At 49.1% G+C, this 18075-nt stretch overlaps 1 protein-coding gene across 2 annotated transcripts in view; it reads left to right on the top strand.

Moving 5' to 3' along the window:
• NEGR1 (neuronal growth regulator 1) overlaps window positions 1–18075 on the top strand; it is a 291886-nt gene that overhangs the window by 187967 nt on the left and 85844 nt on the right. For both annotated transcript variants that reach the window (XM_054165418.1, XM_009910800.2), the window contains exon 4: window positions 12032–12163. In XM_054165418.1, coding sequence (XP_054021393.1) covers window positions 12032–12163 — 132 coding nt within the window. The remainder of the gene's footprint in view (window positions 1–12031; window positions 12164–18075) is intronic.

The following is an 18075-nucleotide window of genomic DNA, read 5'->3' as shown; positions in this document are numbered from 1 at the left end:
CTGTCCTGCTGCAGGTTATTCTTCCTCCCCAGCTGCAGGACTCTGCTCTTCTCCTTGCTGAACCTCATTTGGTCAACCTTGTTGATCTTAGAGATCGTCTAGTCCCAATCACCCTGCCATGTGCAGGGACACCTTCGTTAGACCAGGTCCTTGTTTTCTCACAGAGCTCCTCTGAAATCCATCTGATCCTGGGGAGAAATGGTTTGATGGCTCTCTCAGCTCACTGCCTTCTCTTAGCCCTCAGAAACAGTTGCCTTTACAAAGCCAGGGCTGAAAAACAACAACCAAGCCACAACCAAAACCTTCTGACCTTTAAGACAATGACAATAAATTCTGCTTGGAGTGTTCATCAAGGGACTAAGCAAAAAAGTTCAGCTGGAGCAAAAGAATGGATTTTAACTAAATGTCAAATAAAATTTCATTGGAGGCCAGGGTGAAGCTTTGCAGTAATAGCTTGAAGCATCAGATGGAGCTTACAGCATCAGCTGGAGCTCCTCTGCTATGAGGACAGACTGAGGGAGTTGGGGCTGTTCAGTCTGGGGAAGAGAAGGCTCCCAGGAGACCTCATTGTGGCCTTTCAGGATCTGCAGGGGGCTCCAAGAAAGCTGGGGAGGGACTTTTGAGGGTGTCAGGGAGGGATAGGACTGGGGGGGATGGAGCAAAACTAGAAATGGGGAGATTGAGATTGGATGTGAGGAAGAAGTTGTTCCCCATGAGGGTGGTGAGAGCCTGGCACAGGCTGCCCAGGGAGGTGGTGGAAGCCTCCTGCCTGGAGGTGTTTGCAGCCAGGCTGGAGGTGGCTGTGAGCAACCTGCTGCAGTGTGAGGTGTCCCTGGCCATGGCAGGGGGTTGGGACTGGCTGAGCCTTGAGGTCCCTTCCAAGCCTGACAATTCCATGATTCTATGATTGTCTCCAGAAAGGAACTGTGACAATTCTCCTGGAGGGGATAAGAAGCTGAGAAGGAGAAATTAGTGCACTGAGGCTGGAGAATGGGGTAGGGGCAGGAACTGGATCCTCCTTATCTTGAATTCAGATTAAATTAGGGCATGCAATCACAAGGACTATCAGTGAAACCCACTGATTTGGGGTCTTGACCAAAGGAGGTAGGGGAAAATGTCCTCCTTCAGCTGCAGCCTCACTACCACAGTGAGAACTGAACATGGAATTGGAAGAGAAAACTGACCAAAGATATCTTGCTACAGAGAGGTGGTGGAGTCCCCATCCCGGGAGGTGTTCAAACACAGCTTGGATGTGGCACTTGGAGCCATGGTTTAGTCATCAGGAGGTGTTAGGCATTAGGTTATATGTTGGACTTGATGATCTCTGAGGTCTTTTCCAACCTTATTGATTCTATGGTTCTGTTTTAGACTGGAGATTAGGATGACATTCTTTCCAGTGAGGGTGGTGAGACACTGAGACAGGCTGCCCAGGGAGGTTCTGGATGCCCCTTGCCTGGAGATGCTCAAGACCAGGCTGGATGAGGCCTCGAGCAACCTGGTCCAGCAGGAGGTGTCCCTTCCCATGGCAGGGCGGGCTGCAACTAGATGATCTTGAAGGTCCCTTCCAACATTAACCACTCTGTGAATCTTTATAGAATAGAATAGGATAGGATAGGATAGGATAGGATAGGATAGAATAGAATAGAATAGAATAGAATAGAATAGAATAGAATAGAATAGAATAGAATAGAATAGAATAGAATAGACCAGGTTGGAAGAGACCTTCAAGATCATCATGTCCAACCTATCATCCAACACCACCTAATCAACTAAACCATGCAACCAAGCATCCTGTCAAGCCTCGTCCTCAACACCCCCAGTGATGGCAACCCCACCACCTCCTGGGGCAGCCCATTCCAATGGGCAATCACTGTCTCTGTGTAAGACTTCCTCCTAACCTCCAGCCTAAACCTCCCCTGGCACAGCCTGAGACTGTGTCTTCTTGTTCTGGTACTGGTTGCCTGGAAGAAGAGACCAACCTCTGCCTGACTACAACCCCCGTTGAGGTAGTTGTAGAGAGCAAGAAGATCTCCCCTGAGCCTCCTCTTCTCCAGGCTAAGCAACCCCAGCTCCCTCAGCCTCTCCTCCCAGGGCTGTGCTCCAGACCCCTCCCCAGCTTTCTTGCCCTTCTCTGGACACCTTCCAGCATCTCAACCTCCTTCCTAACCTGAGGAGCCCAGAACTGGACACAGGACTCCAGGTGTGGCCTAAGCAGTGCTGAGCACAGGGCACAATGACCTCCCTGCTCCTGCTGACCACACTGTTCCTGATACAGGCCAGGATGCCATTTGCCCTCCTCTCCACTCTGCCTCCTGTTCCAGCTTCTCAAGCCCCTCCTCCCACATCATCCTGTGCTCCTCTGCCTTCCATCACTGTGTAATGACCATGAAAACCTCATTACACAGACAATAACTGCTCTGGGACACGCTTTGGGTGTCACCTGCTTGACAAATGGAGGGAGTTCTGTCTGCAGTGGGACGACACAGGACCCAAATAACTTTTTGCTGCTCCGAAACCTTGTAAAATGTGCTGGCAGCAAAGATGCAATTTACAGGATGCTCTCTGTCTGTGAGCCCACCAAACAAAAAAGAGGATTTTCCCATCCCAGTGGCACCCCTGTGCTCAGGTGGAGGTTGTAGGGGGGTGTGCAGACAGTTGCAGCTGGAGCTCAAACCCAATTAACCATCCGCCTGGCAAAGGAGAAGCCCGGATTGATTAGCAAATAATGTGGAGAGGGGAGGGGAAAAAAACCCCCAGCAGCCAGAATTCTGTCCAGGTTTCTCTTCAGTCTGCAGTAAATTACCTTTATCTGAGCACCAAGCTTCATCTGCACTTTGTAATTTCCACCAGTCCCCTCCCTGCAATTCCCAGTGGCACTAATGAGGCTTCCAGGGGAGCGCCGCAGCTCCGAGCCCACACTAAATTATATTAATGACTCGGATGGAGGAGATGCTGAAATTGTTTGTCAAAGCTGCTGCTAAAAGATAAGAAACTGAAATCTCTGAATACAAATGACTCAATGCAGCCTAATTCCCAACTAATATCGTGCCTTGCATCGCTGCAGCCTTCTTCTGCCGGAGAACACAGAGCACAGGGCACAGAATTGACCAGGTTGGGACAGACCTCAGAGATCATCGATCCAGCCTATCACCCAGCACCATCTAAGCAACTCAACCATGGCTCCAAGTGTCTCAGCCAGGCTCTTCCTAAACACCTCCAGGGGTGGGGACCCCACCACCTCCCTGGGCAGCACATCCCAATGGCCAATCTCTCTTGCTGGAAAGTATTCCTTCCTAACATCCAGCCTCAACCTCCCCTGGCACAGCTTGAGACTGTGTCCTCTTGTTCTGGTGCTGCCTGCCTGGGAGAAGAGACCAACCCTCACCTGGCTACAACCTCCCTTCAGGCAGTTGCAGAGAGCAAGAAGGTCTCCCCTGAGCCTCCTCTTCTGCAGGCTAAGCAACCCCAGCTCCCTCAGCCTCTCCTCCCAGGGCTGTGCTCCAGACCCCTCCCCAGCTTTCATGCCCTTCTCTGGACACCTTCCAGCAGCTCAACATCTTTCCTAAACTGAGGGGGACCAGAACTGGACACAGGACTCAAGGTGTGTCCTGAGCAGTGCTGAGCACAGGGCAGGATGAGGTTAGCTTCCATATTTTTCTTTCTCTCTCTCTCTCTATTTTTTTCCCCCTTGGGAACAAGAGAGAAAATGAACCTGCTGTAGGAATAAAAATAAAATGCACTTAGAAATGTTCTTTCTTTCTTTCTTTATTTATTTATTTTAAACTCAGTCCATAAATCATTGGCCTGGAATCTTTCTCCTGCATGTTTAAGTTGTAGTCATTTATGGAAAGGCTTTGCACTGTATAAATATTCATCCTCCCTCCAAAGCCATTGATCCAAATCCAAGCGTTCAGCCCCAACCCTGTGAGGAGCTGGGGGCTGCAGTTTGGAATCAGTGGACCTGGTGCTGGGGAGAGGTCATCAGAAGGAATTGCAGTACCTGAAGAGGGCTGCAGGAGAGCTGGGGAGGGACTTTTTGCAATGGCTTGTAGTGATAAGGCAAGGGGCAACAGCTTTGAGCTGGAAGAGAGGAGATGTGCTGGGGTTGCTTAGCCTGCAGAAGAGGAGGCTCAGGGGAGACCTTCTTGCTCTCTGCAACTCCCTGAAGGGAGGTTGGAGCCAGGTGGGGGTTGGTCTCTTCTCCTAGGCAACCAGCACCAGAACAAGAGGACACAGTCTCAGGATGTGCCAGGGGAGGTTCAGGCTGGAAGTGAGGAAGAAATTCTTCCTGGCAAGAGAGATTGGCCCTTGGGATGTGCTGCCCAGGGAGGTGGTGGAGTCCCCATCCCTGGAGGTGTTTAAGAGGAGCCTGGATGAAGCTTAGTGCCATGGCTGAGTTGATTAGATGGTATTGGGTGAGAGGTTGGACCTGATGATGTGAAAGGTCTTATCCAGCCTGGTTAATTCTGTATTCTGTGTTCTGTAATCAGATTGGGACTGGAGATTAGGAAGAAATTATTTATACCAAAGATGGTAAGACACTGGAACAGGTTGTCCTGGGTGGTTGTGGATACTCCTTCCCTGGAGGTGTTCAGGTTAGACAAGTCCTTGAGCAACCTGTTCTAGTGGAAGATGTCTCTGCCCATAGCAGTTCCCTTCCAACCTAAACCGTCCCTATGGTTCTGTGTTCTGATGGGCTGCAGGGTAGAGCCAGCTCCTGGCCCGCTCAAGATGTGGCATCCTGAGCAGGAAGGCCATGCAGCCACCTTTCCTGAGAGGAGGTAGATTTAGTGCCATGTTTGAGTGAAAGCCAAGCCAGGTCCCTTCAGGTGTCTGAGAAGCAGAATGTGAAATAATTCCATGATTTAACCTGATGAGCAGTGACAGTGATGTGCCTCCCTCATGCCATCATTACTCATCTTACAGGCAACAGCTTCATTACAGCACCGTGCTCCTCGTTCAGGTGAAGCATTACTGGACTGAGCTGAAACATCTGTTCCTTGCAAGTGAGCTGGAAGCATTTGGAGATGAGCCAGGAAGCCTCCAGAGTCAGACCAAGGCAGGGATGATCGACACTGATAGGCTGAGATTGACCATGGTGGCCTCACATTGCATGAGGGAAGGTTCAGAGTGGTCAGACTTTGGAGCAGGCTGCCCAGGGAGGTGGTGGAGTCACCATCCCTGGAGGTGGTCAGGAAACTTGTGGCCATGGCACTTGGGGCCATGGTTTAATGGCCTTGGTGGTGTTGGGTTGATGGTTGGACTCAATCTTAGAGCTCTTTTCCAACCCAACTTTAGGATTCTGTGACTTAAAAACTGTTAGGTGAAGTAAAAGAAACATAAAGATGAGAGTACCTTGTGTCCAAGGACATAGAACCATAGAACTGGTAGGGTTGAAAGGGACCTCAAGGCTCAGCCAGTTCCAACCCCCCTGCCATGGCCAGGGACACCTCACACCACAGCAGGTTGCTCACAGCCACCTCCAGCCTGGCTGCAAACACCTCCAGGCAGGAGGCTGCCACCACCTCCCTGGGCAGCCTGTGCCAGGCTCTCACCACCCTCATGGGGAACAACTTCTTCCTGATGTCCAATCTGAATCTTCCTACATCCAATCTGAACCTTCCTACATCCAACCTGAATCTTCCTAACATCCAACCTGAATCTACCCATTCCTGGTGGGTCTTCCAGAAGGTGTCCTCTGAACAAGCCTTACTGCTGCACATGAGGATATCTAAGTTATCTGCTCTGGGTATCATAGGTTAGAAGACCAGGTTCTTCAGCCAAGAATCATAGAACCATAGAATTGTTAGGGTTGGAAGGCACCTCAAGGATCCTCCAGTTCCAACCCCCCTGCCACGGTGGGGGGAGTGGTTAGAAGAGGCGCACCTCTGGAGCTAAGCTCCAGCACCTCTTTTCTGCTGCTGCCATGTGATATGTTGCCTGATAAATCCTCACACTTGTTATTCCTCAGGAGAGGACACAATTACAACTGTGTTTTCTTCCCACCCATATGGTTGCTGGCATCAGGTGCAGCACACATAGACACTGCCATATGGGCCCGCTCGCAAAGGCTTGGACGGATGAGGTTTGCAAGGGCAACATTTGCCTCCCCTGGGGTTAAACATAAGTCAGGAAGAGGAAAAAAATCTGGTACAAGTCCAGGGTAGCTCCAAACAACTCTGAAGTCTTCATCTGAGCCAAGAGTTGTTGTTTTTTTTCCCCCCTCTCATTCCCTAGGATATTAAAAACTTACAATGCAGCCTCAGTTTATGAACTGTAAGCGATGGTCAGTGCTTCAATGGCTCAGTCTTTGAGGTACCTCATCCTCCAGCAAAGAGTGAAGACCCTCCTAGGGCTGCCTTGGTGTTCAAATGTTTGTGCAAGCTTCAAAAATTGGCACTGCCTCTTGAAAAGACCAAAACCTCCTTAACTGGCCCTGAGCAACACTACAGTGAAGGATGGGGAAAGTGGAACTGCTGCAGAGTGTCCAATGGAGGCAACAGAGGTGCTGAGGGGCCTGGAGCAGCTCTGTGAGGAGGAGAGGCTGAAAGACCTGGGGCTGTTGAGCCTGCAGAAGAGCAGCCCCAGAGGGGAGCTGAGCAATGCTCAGCAAGAGATAAAGGAGCTGTGGGGGGCAAAAGGATGGGGTCAGACTCTGCTCAGTAGTGTCCAGGGACAGGACAAGGAGCAACAGGCACAAACTAGAACCCAGGAGGTTCCATCTGAAGAAGAGGAGAAAGTTGCTTGGTAGGAGGGTGCTGGAGGCCTGGAGCAGGCTGCCCAGAGAGGTTGTGGAGTCTCCTTGTGTGGAGAGCTTCCAAAGCCAGCTGGGCATTGTGCTGCTGGGCAAGCTGCTGTGGGTGCCCCTGCTTTAAGTAGGGAAGTTGGACTGGATGATCTTCAGAAGTCCCTTCCAACCCTTACCATTCTATGAGGCTGGTGAGAGACCTTGAGCATAAGCCCTACAAGGAGAGGCTGAGGGAGCTGGAGCTGATTAACCTGGAGAAGAGGAGGCTTAGGGGCGATCTTATTGCTGTCTACAACTACCTGATGGGAGGTTGTAGCCAGGTGGGGGTTGGTCTCTTCTCCCAGGCAAGCAGCACCAGAACAAGAGGACACAGTCTCAAGCTGTGCCAGGGGAAGTTTAGGCTGGAGGTGAGGAGAAAGTGCTTCCCAGTTTTTAGCCATTGGGATGTGCTGCCCAGGGAGGTGGTGGAGTCCCCATCCCTGGAGGTGTTCAGGAGGGGATTGGTTGTGGCACTTGGTGCCATGGTTTAGTAGTCATAAGGACTTGGGTGACAGGTTGGACTTAATGATCTTTGAGGTCTCTTCCAACCTTACTGATTCTATGAGTCCATGATTCTGTGGTGCATTCACCAACATCTTCACACAGGATCTGTTCTCTGCACACCTCATCAACACCCTAGCTGGAGCTGGAGGTGCCTGTGATGTAGCAAACACCTTCCACACCCCGCTGCGTGCAGGCCTTGCATCCCAGCACCGCTGAAGTTGTCCCACACAGCCCCAGGAGGAACTCTCTAGAACTTAAAACACACCAAGGAAGATGAAACACAGTGCAGAGGAGTAGGAGAGATGAAACGTGCTGCCTCTCTCTATTCCCCAAGAACAATATTTAGCTCTAATATTTACTAAAAGCTGTCTTGGGTGAGCAGGATGCAAATTTTCCTGGGAGGTGAGGGTTTAAAAATGGCTTAATTTGGGGATTTTCAGATGTGTGTGTGTGTGTGAGCTGCATGAAATAGAGTTGGGTTTAGAGGAGTATAAAAACACATGTGCAGGTTAGAGAGTGAATTCCAGGATCAGAATTGTTGAGGCTGGAAGAGACCTTTGAGATGCTCAAGTGTATCCCCTGCCCCTAGAGAATGGGATAGGATAAGGATAGGATAGGATAGGATAGGATAGGATAGGATGGGGTAGGATAGGATGGGATAGGATAGGATGGGATAGGATAGGATAGGATAGGATAGGATAAGGATAGGATAGGATAGGATAGGATAGGATAGGATGGGATAGGATAGGATAGGATGGGATAGGGTAGGGTAGGATAGGATAGGATAGGATGGGATAGGATAGGATGGGATAGGATAGGACAGGATGGGATAGGATAGGACAGGATAGGATAGGATAGGATAGGATAGGATAGGATAGGATAGGATAGGATAGGATAAGGATAGGATAGGATAGGATAGGATAGGATAGGATAGGATAGGATAGGATAGGATAGGATAGGATAGGACAGAAGGAATGAAATGGAATGGAATGAAATGGAATGGAATGGAATGAAATGGAATGGAATGGAATGGAATGGAATGGAATGGAATGGAATGGAATAGAATAGAATAGAATAGAATAGAATAGAATAGAATAGAATAGAATAGAATAGAATAGAATAGAATAGAATAGAATAGAATAGAATAGAATAGAATAGAATTAACCAGGTTGGAAAAGACCTCAGAGATCACCAAGTCCAACCTCTCACCCAACACCATCTGATCAACTCAACCATGGCACCAAGTGCCTCAGCCAGGCTCTTAAACACCTCCAGGGATGGGGACTCCACCACCTCCCTGAGCAGCACATTCCCATGGCCAATCACTCACAATTCAACCACCACTGCTAAGCCACTGCCCCTAAACCACATCCCTTGGCTGTGGAAAAGAGCTCCAAAATCATCAAGCCCAACTGCTGATCCAATACCACCTCGGCCCCCCTAAACCACATCCCCAAATGTGAGGTCCAGACCAGGGATGCTCCCTCCAGGGATGCTGACTCCACCACCTCCCTGGGCAGCCAGTTCCAGTGTCTGAGCATTCCATTGCAGCCCTCACTGCTGTTCAGAGCCATAATAAGTAAAATTGTCCTAGAAATTGATTCATCTTCGATTCATAGAATTGTTAGGGATGGAAGGGACCTCAAGGATCATCCAGTTCCAACCCCCCTGCCATGGGGGGTTCCAACCCCCCTGCCAAGCTGTGCCAGGGGAGGTTTAGGCTGGTGGTGAGGAAGAAATTCTTCCCAGCAAGAGAGATTGGCCCTTGGGATGTGCTGCCCAGGGAGGTGGTGGAGTCCCCATCCCTGGAGGTGTTGAGGAAGAGCCTGGCTGAGGCACTTGGGGCCATGGTTGAGTTGATTAGATGGTGTTGGGTGAGAGGTTGGACTTGATGATCTCTGAGGTCTTTTCCAACCTGATGATCTCTGATGATCTCTGGTTAATTCTATTCTATTCTATTCTATTCTATTCTATTCTATTCTATTCTATTCTATTCTATTCTATTCTATTCTATTCTATTCTGTTCTACTCTATGTTATTCTATTCCATTCCATTCCATTCCATTCCATTCCATTCCATTCCATTCTATTCTATTCTGTTCTATTCTATTCTATTCTATGCTGTTCTATTCTATTCTATTTTATGCGATTCTATTCTATTCTATTCTATTCTATTCTATTCTATTCTATTCTATTCTATTCTATTCTGTTCTGTTCTGTTCTATTCATGAATCTTAGACTCATAGAATCACAGAATTGTCGGGGTTGAAAGGGACCTCAAGGATCAGCCAGTTCCAACCTCCTGCCATGGGGTTATTTGTAGAAGGTGATTTCTCCCTATGAATAACATGGGAAAAGGGGGGGGGGGGAGGGGGGAAAGCAAGCAAGTAAATCATTTCTCATCCCATTTCACATATCCCAGCAATTATTTCATTCCCTTTTACCAATGTTCCCTCCAATTCACAACCATTTCCCAATTTCAGCCTTATCTTTCCACTTTGCACCTCCGGTGCTGCCGTGGGCTGCTCCCCGTGACTGCCGAGCTGGAGTGTGTTTATTAATGAGTGTTTATCTCAGCGCTGTTCTAATTGATGTTTTGAACCTTGCACACTCCAAAACATTAATCTGGCAGCAGATAAGCAAATGAAATTCCCCAGAGCGATGGCCGCGGACACAAGAGTTCTGCTTGCTCCTCCCCCACCTACACACCCTGTGAGGAGAGGCTGAGGGAGCTGGGGGCGTTCAGCCTGGGGAAGAGGAGGCTCAGGGGAGACCTTCTTGCTCTCTCCAACTACCTGAAGGGAGGTTGGAGCCAGGTGGGGGTTGGTCTCTTCTTCATAATACCAGATGATGGAACGAGAGGAAATGGCCTCAAGTTGCACCAGGGGAGGTTTAGGTTGGATATTAGGAATAATTTCTTTCCACACCTTGAGTCCTGTGTCCAGTTCTGGGCTCCTCAGGTCAGGAAAAGTGGCTGAGGTGCTGGAAGGTGTCCAGAGAAGGGCAAGAAAGCTGGGGAGGGGTCTGGAGCACAGCCCTGGGAGGAGAGGCTGAGGGAGCTGGGGTTGCTTAGCCTGCAGAAGAGGAGGCTCAGGGGAGACCTTCTTGCTCTCTGCAACTCCCTGAAGGGAGGTTGTAGCCAGGTGGGGGTTGGTCTCTTCTCCCAGGCAGGCAGCAGCAGAACAAGAGGACACAGTCTCAAGCTGCGCCAGGGGAAGTTTAGACTGGATGTGAGGAAGAAATTCTTCCCAGCAAGAGAGATTGGCCATTGGGATGTGCTGCCCAGGGAGGTGGTGGAGTCACCATCCCTGGAGGTGTCCAAGCAACCTGTGGCCATGGCACCTGGGGACAGCATTTGACAGCTGTGGTGGCGCTGGGTTGATGGTTGCAGGCAACAGCTTCATTACAGCACCGTGCTCCTCGTTCAGGTGAAGCATTACTGGACTGAGCTGAAACATCTGTTCCTTGCAAGTGAGCTGGAAGCATTTGGTAATGAGCCAGGAAGCCTTCAGAGTTAGACCAAGGCAGGGATGATCGACACTGATAGACTGAGGTTGACCACGGTGGCCTCACAATGCATGAGGGGAGGTTCAGAGTGGTCAGGCATTGGAGCAGGCTGCCCAGGGATAGAATAGATTAGAATGGAATGGAATGGAATGGAATGGAATGGAATGGAATGGAATGGAATGGAATGGAATGGAATGGAATGGAATGAACCAGGTTGAAAAAGACCTTTGAGATCATCCAGTCCAACCTCTCGCCCAACACCATCTGATCAACTCAACCATGGCACTGAGTGCCTCAACCAGACTCTTCCTAAACACCTCCAGGGATGGGAGGTGTTGAAGAAACCTGTGGCCATGGCACCTGGGGACACCATTTGACAGCCATGGTGGTGTTGGGTTGATGGTTGGACTGGATGATCTCAGAGGTCTTTGCCAACTGTGGCCGTTTGACGCTGTGCCTTTAAGGAAGGGGCACACTGGCTAAATGTTTGTAAAATATTTTGGTATTCTAAACGAATTTCATTGGCCAAGGATTGTGGGAGGTCAGATTGGACCCGGGGGAGCTGGGAACTTTCTCTCAGTCTTCCTTCCTTCGCTGTCCCTTTCGGCTGGATCTGCTTCTGGGCTTCTTGCCAAGAGATAAGAACTAACTCCCTCCCTGTAACAGGCCTGTCCTCTTCTTCCCCTGTCCTGCTAACCATCCTCGTCTCTTCTTCTACCTCTTTGGGGGAGAAGGGAGGTAGGGGGGTGAAGGGGGCACAGGGGGAAGCCCCCTCTGTGGGGGGTCTGGTTTCTGGTTGAGTTCATTTGCTGTATATTCCTGTATATACTGTAAAATACCTGTATTTGTTGTGTTACATAGAATCTGTTTCCTTGTAAAATATAATCTCATTTCTCCGACTGGGTTTAGCTGTGGTCTCTTTCTCAGTGGGGGAGGGAAAGCAGAGCCTTTCCTTTCAAACCACCACACCAACCCAAACAATTCTATGAGTCTATGAAACTGCTCTCATGGATCAGGGGGCTGCTCAGCTCCACAGTGAGGCTTGCTCAGGAGAGGATTCTTGGCCAGCCCCTGGAGCTCAGGGTCAGGGTTGCAGACCAGCGTGGAGGTGAAGTTTCCCAGCAAAAGCTGTGGCTGCTGCCCAGCTCCCCTGCAGCATTGGGGAAAACTCTCCAGTTTCAGGTGTTTTGTAGCAAGCTTCCACTAATTTGTTTCTCTGATGATTTCATTGCAGCCAAACCCTTTGAGAGTGGCCAGTACCTGGACATCTATGGAATCACGAGGGACCAGGCTGGGGAGTATGAATGCAGCGCAGAAAATGATGTCTCAGTCCCAGATGTGAAAAAAGTCAAAGTCACAGTCAACTGTAAGTCCTGCTGGTTTTCAATCATTACCTCTGGTGGAGAAGGAGGGATCTTGTTGAGAAGAAAAGTCTTAAGGTGGAGAGTTGCAGCTGGTGCTGAAGCTGTAGCTGGTTGGAGGGGTGTTTTGGAGCAAAAATGACCTGTGCTGGTTGATGTATGACTTGGCCTCACCAAAGGTGAGCTTAAGGTTCAAATCTTCTTTGTTTTTGTCTGCTGGCATGACATCATCAGCTTCATGGCAGGTGCTCCTGCTGGGCTGTGGTGTTGAGAATGTGGTTTTGGGGCTCATGATTTGAGTGATTGTCTTCATAGCTTGTGATGAATGTCCTGGTGGTTGGACTGGAGCGCCTCTGATTTAGTCTCTGCCGTGGCTGTGCAATAAGAGATGAGAAAGCAGTTTGGTATCTGTGGGATGCTTAGATGGTGATCAATCTCTGTGGAAATCTGAGGGCCTCCTAGTAGAGGCAGCAAGGTTTTTCATGTGATGTCCCCAGTGTGAAGGCAAGAAGGACTCTGCTGACTGAGAGTCATCTTGGTGGCTAGTAGATCACACCAGGGATGGCCAAGGTGGCCTCTTGGCAGTCCCTGCCAGGTTTGACTACTTGAGATTTTTCACCCAAGGAGGTGTTCCCAGCTTGGGATTGAATTTGGTTTGGCACTCAGTATGACCTGAAGCATTCAGAAGTGCTCTTCATCCCTCCACCCTCTTAAAAAAAAACAGAGAGAGAAAATGAGTCTTCATCACTCAGACTTGTCATGGTTGAAGTGTAATTACCCAGCTTGTCATCTGTTTCTGGGCTGAAAAACCTTTCTCTTTACTGGCCACAAGCTTTTGAGGCATCAGCTTTGTGTCTTCCTCAACAGACATTGTCCCTGTTGAGGAGCTGCTTGTCCCCAGGTTGCTGGGGAACTGGAGCTGGGTTGTTGTGGTTGGGATGTTGGTGGAGCTAATTGTACTGCCTGGGTGTCTGTGGGACCTTCCCACATACAGAAGCTGACCCAGTGCTCTGTGTTTGCATGGCAATAGGGATGCTCATAGTTCATATTGTCCTGGAACATGCTGGGTCAGTGCACTGCTGCTTAGGGAAGAGCTCAGTCGTGGCTCTCACAGGCAAAGCTCTGTAGTGCTTGGTCATGTAGGCTGGGGAAGCTGGCTGCAGACCTTGCTTCCTCTCTGCTCCTCAGGCTTCTGCACTGAGGACCAACACTCCACAACCATCCACCCTTGCTTTGCAAAGTCACAAGAGCTGATGGCAACTGATGAGCAGCTCAGGGAGCCTCATGCACAGTCCCCACTGCCGCTCTGCCCTTCTCGATGTCCTTCCACCTACACCAGTGATGCTGAATTGCCAACAGCAGGCAGTGCCTCCAAAAGCAGGGATTGTGTGGGAGGAAACCCCATCACAGATGGTGTCCTGGGGAGCAGGTGACCATTATGTGCTGCACAACATGTTGCTCCTGGAAAACTGCCAGGAAAAGGTTGGGCAGATACCTGCAGAGGTGTGCTTTGGGATGACACCTCTCGCCCAAGCTGGACTCCAAAGTGGTTGCTGCTGTTAGATCAGGAACCTGCAACAGGGAAAGGGAAGGAATGGTGAATTTGGGATAAACCAGTGTCACATCTGTGTTCTTTCATCTGGGTGTGCAAGCAGCTGGCTGAGGAGCTTTCCAAGTGCTCATAGAAAGGGAGAAGTTCACAGATTCATACAAGGATTTGGGCAGGAAGGGGCCATAAAAGTCATCAAGTTTCAACCCTCCTGCTTCATGGTTTGTTTGATGTCTGGGTTTTCTGGTGAAGGACTTGGCTTCCAAGTCAAGATCTGTGTGTACATGAGCCCTAGTTTGGATAGCTAGGACTCAGCTTATCTGGCCAAAGCAAAAACTCAACCTTAACTGCAACACATAGCTGATGTGCACCCATAGAAAGGAGCCTGGCACCTTCTTGATACCCAAGATACCTTCAGCTGGACACACTCTTGTATCCCCCTGCCCTTCTTGGTCTGGGGAGCCCAGAACTGCACACAGTACTCCAGATGTGGGCAGAATAGAGAGGCAGGAGAACTACCCTCAACCCTTAAGCCACACTTTTCTTCACCCCCTGCCACCAGGAGACTATTTGCCTTCTTAGTCACAGGGGCACATTGCTGTCCCATGGCTATCCTTTTGTCCACCAGCACTCCCAAGTGCCTCTCCTTGGAGCTTCTTTCCCCTTACCTGTCCTGCTACAGGGGGCTGTTCCTTCTCGGGTGCAGGACCCTACACTTGCCCTTGTTGAACCAATCTGCACATGGAATGATGTTGGGTTTGGGCAAGCCACTGCCCTGCACTGAGAATGTGCAGGCTGTTTGGGTTTGAGTGTTTAACTGAAGAAGAAAACATGAAGGGAGGGAATAAATGTGCTGCCCAGGGAGGTGGGGGAGTCCCCATCAGTGGAGGTGTTTTAGAAGAGCCTGGCTGAGGCACTTAGTGCCATGGTTTAGTTGATTAGATGGTGTTGGGTGAGAGGTTGGACTCAGTGGTCTCAAAGGTCTTTTCCAACCTGATTAATTCTATTCTATTCCATCCTACTCTATTCTATTCCATTCCATTCCATTCCATTCTATTCTATTCTATTCTATTCTATTCTATTCTATTCTATTCTATTCTATTCTATTCTATTCTATTCCATTCCATTCCATTCCATTCCATTCCATTCCATTCCATTCCATTCCATTCCATTTCCCACAGATCAACCCCTCTAAAGGGGATTGGATGTGGCACTTGGAGCCATGGTTTAGTTAGACAGGAGGTGTTGGGTGCTAGCTTGGACTTGATGATCTCTGAGGTCTTTTCCAACCTTATTGATTCCATGATTCTAAAGTCCAGGCCCTGTAAGATGAGGATGTGGCTGCAGCAAGAAGCAGTTCATAGCTATGAGCAATTTGTCACAGTCAGCTAATTGCTCCTGCACTTCTGTGTGGATTTGTCCCTTGTCCCCACACCGCTTAAGCGTGATGCACAAGCACTCCGAACAGCTGCTCCCTGCTGCTGATGCTCATCTGTTCTGACCAGGCAGAAAAATGCCTCCTGCCTTCAGGAGAGCCTTGTGCTAGAGCTGGGGGATGCTGGAGGAGCTCACCCAGCCGTGATCAGCCCCAGGGTGGGATGTCTGCTGCAGCAGCCGATGCTCCTGGGGTGAATTCCTCTTTCCAGCACCTACAGAGTGGGCAGCCCAGCACAAACAGGAATGTCGTGTGTGAGGTGGAACCAGCAGAAGGATGCTCCCTTGCTGTCTGCTGAGCTGAGCTGAGCTGCCAGGGCAGCTTTCTGCTAAGGAAAGCTACATATTTCCTTGAGGAGAGCTGGGATTTGCCTAGCAGCTATGAGGATTTTATTCTCGAGCTTAAATCTGAAAGAGCTCTGTGGCTCTGTGAAGTGCCCAGGTGGCCAAGAGGGCAAATGGCATCCTAGCCTGCAGCAGGGACAATGTGGCCAGCAGGAGCAGGGAGCTCATCCTGCCCTGTGCTCAGCACTGCTGAGGCCACACCTTGAGTCCTGTGTCAGTTCTGGGCTCCTCAGTTCAAGAAAGATGTTGAGCTGCTGGAAGGTGTCCAGAGAAGGGCAAGAAAGCTGGGGAGGGGTCTGGAGCACAGCCCTGGGAGGAGAGGCTGAGAGAGCTGGGGTTGCTTAGCCTGCAGAAGAGGAGGCTCAGGGGAGACCTTCTTGCTCACTCCAACTGCCTGAAGGGAGGTTATAGCCAGGTGGGGGTTGGTCTCTTCTGCCAGGCAAGCAGCACCAGAACAAGAGGACACAGTCTCAAGCTGTGCCAGGGGAGGTTTAGGGTGGATGTTAGGAATAAATTCTTCCCATCAAGAGAGATTGGCCACTGGGATGTGCTGCCCAGGGAGGTGGTGGAGTCCCCATCCCTGGAGGTGTGTAGGAAGAGCCTGGCTGAGGCACTTGGTGCCATGGTTGAGTTGATCAGATGGTGCTGGGTGAGAGGTTGGACTTGATGATCTCTGAGGTCTTTTCCAACCTAGTTAATTCTATGCTATTCTATGCTATTCTATGCTATTCTATGCTATGCTATGCTATTCTATGCTATTCTATGCTATGCTATGCTATTCTATGCTATTCTATGCTATGCTATGCTATTCTATTCTATGCTATTCTATGCTATTCTATGCTATGCTATGCTATGCTATTCTATGCTATTCTATGCTATTCTATTCTAAGCAACCTGCTTTAGTGTGACGTGTCCCTGCCCATGGCAGGGGGGGTTGGAACTGGATGATCCTTGAGGTCCCTTCCACAGGGGAGGGTTGGAACTGGATGATCCTTGAGGTCCCTTCCACAAGGGAGGGTTGGAACTGGATGATCCTTGAGGTCCCTTCCACAGGGGAGGGTTGGAACTGGGTGATCCTTGAGGTCCCTTCCACAGGGGAGGGTTGGAACTGGGTGATCCCTTCCAACCCTCACAATCCTATGCTTCCATAAGAGCTTTAATGAAGGGACATTGAAGCAGGCTGCCCAGAGTGGCTGTGGAGTCTCCTTCTCTGGAGAGCTTCCAGACCCCAGCCAGCCCTTGTGATCCTGGGCCAGCTGCTGTGGGTGCCCCTGCTCTAGCAGTGGGTGTTGGAGTGGATGATCTGCAGAGCTCCCTTCCAACCCCCCAGCACTCAGTGATTCTCTGAAAATCAATGCTGATTTCATGCCGTTCCGAGCTCATTTTTTATCACCCCAGCCTGGTCTCAGCACTTCTGGGGAGCCTCAAATTTAGCAGTTGCCTTTCATAGTTTCTAGGTGTAAGTAAAGCAGGAGGGAGGCAGAGCAGCTCCAGCAGCACGTGGCCGGTTTCAGAGCGGCGCTGGCACGAGGTATTAAAGCCTTGCTAATCCAGATGCCGGCTCGCTCCGTGCGGGGTTCAATATTATCACCCATAAATCAGTATTTGCTTTATAAAATGTAATGGAAAATGCTAATAAGATTTACTGGTGAAATGAAATTGGATTATCTCTGATCTATTTTAACTCCATTTGCTATAATATTCCTCCTTCATAAACCTACAGCCTCCATTTCTTGCTCGCCTTCCTTTTGCTCCTGTTCTTATTTCTCTCCCCCCCCTTTCCTTTCTTTTTCCTCTCCTTTCTTTTTGCCTTTTTCTGTCTTTTTTTCTACCTCATTTCTTTTTCTATAAATTCTTGCTTTTTTTCCCCCTCCCCTTTCTTTTTTCTCTCCTTTTTAACTTCCTGTCTTTTTCCTCTCCTTTCTTTTTCTCTCTTCTTTATTTCTTATTTTTCTCTCATTTGTTTCTTCCTCTCCTTTCTTCTTTCCCCTCCTTTTTTATCTTCTTTCTTTTTCTCTCCCCTTTCTTTCTTTCTCTCCTTTCCTTTTCTCTCTCCTTTCTTTTTCTCTCTCCTTTCTTTTTCTCTCTCCTTTCCTTTTCTCTCTCCTTTCTTTTTCTCTGCTTTCTTTTCTCTCCTTTTTCTCTCTTCTTTATTTCTTATTTTTCTCTCATTTGTTTCTTCCTCTCCTCTCTTCTTTCCCCTTCTTTTTTATCTCCTTTCTTTTTCTCTCTCCTTTCTTTTTCTCCTTTCTTTTTATCTCCTTTTTTCTCTCCTTTTTTCCCCTCCTTTTTCTCTCTTCTTTATTTCTTATTTTTCTCTCATTTATTTCCTCTCCTTTCTTCTGTTCCCTCCTTTCTTTTTTCTCTTCTCCTTCTTTTTTTTATCTTCTCCTTCCTTTCTTTTCCTCTCTCCTTCATTTCTTTTCCTCTCTCCTTTCTTCCTTTTCCTCTCTCCTTCCTTTCTTTTCCTCTCTCCTTTCTTCCTTTTCCTCTCTCCTTTCTTCCTTTTCCTCTCTCCTTTCTTCGTTTTTCTCTCCCCTTTCTTTCTTTGTCTCTCTCCTTTCATTCTTTGTCTCTTGCCTTTCTTTT

Source organism: Dryobates pubescens, chromosome 11 (assembly GCF_014839835.1).
Source record: "Dryobates pubescens isolate bDryPub1 chromosome 11, bDryPub1.pri, whole genome shotgun sequence".
NCBI lineage: Eukaryota > Metazoa > Chordata > Aves > Piciformes > Picidae > Dryobates > Dryobates pubescens.
The sequence above is the reverse complement of the archived record's forward strand: the minus strand, read 5'-3'. Positions and strand labels throughout refer to the sequence as shown.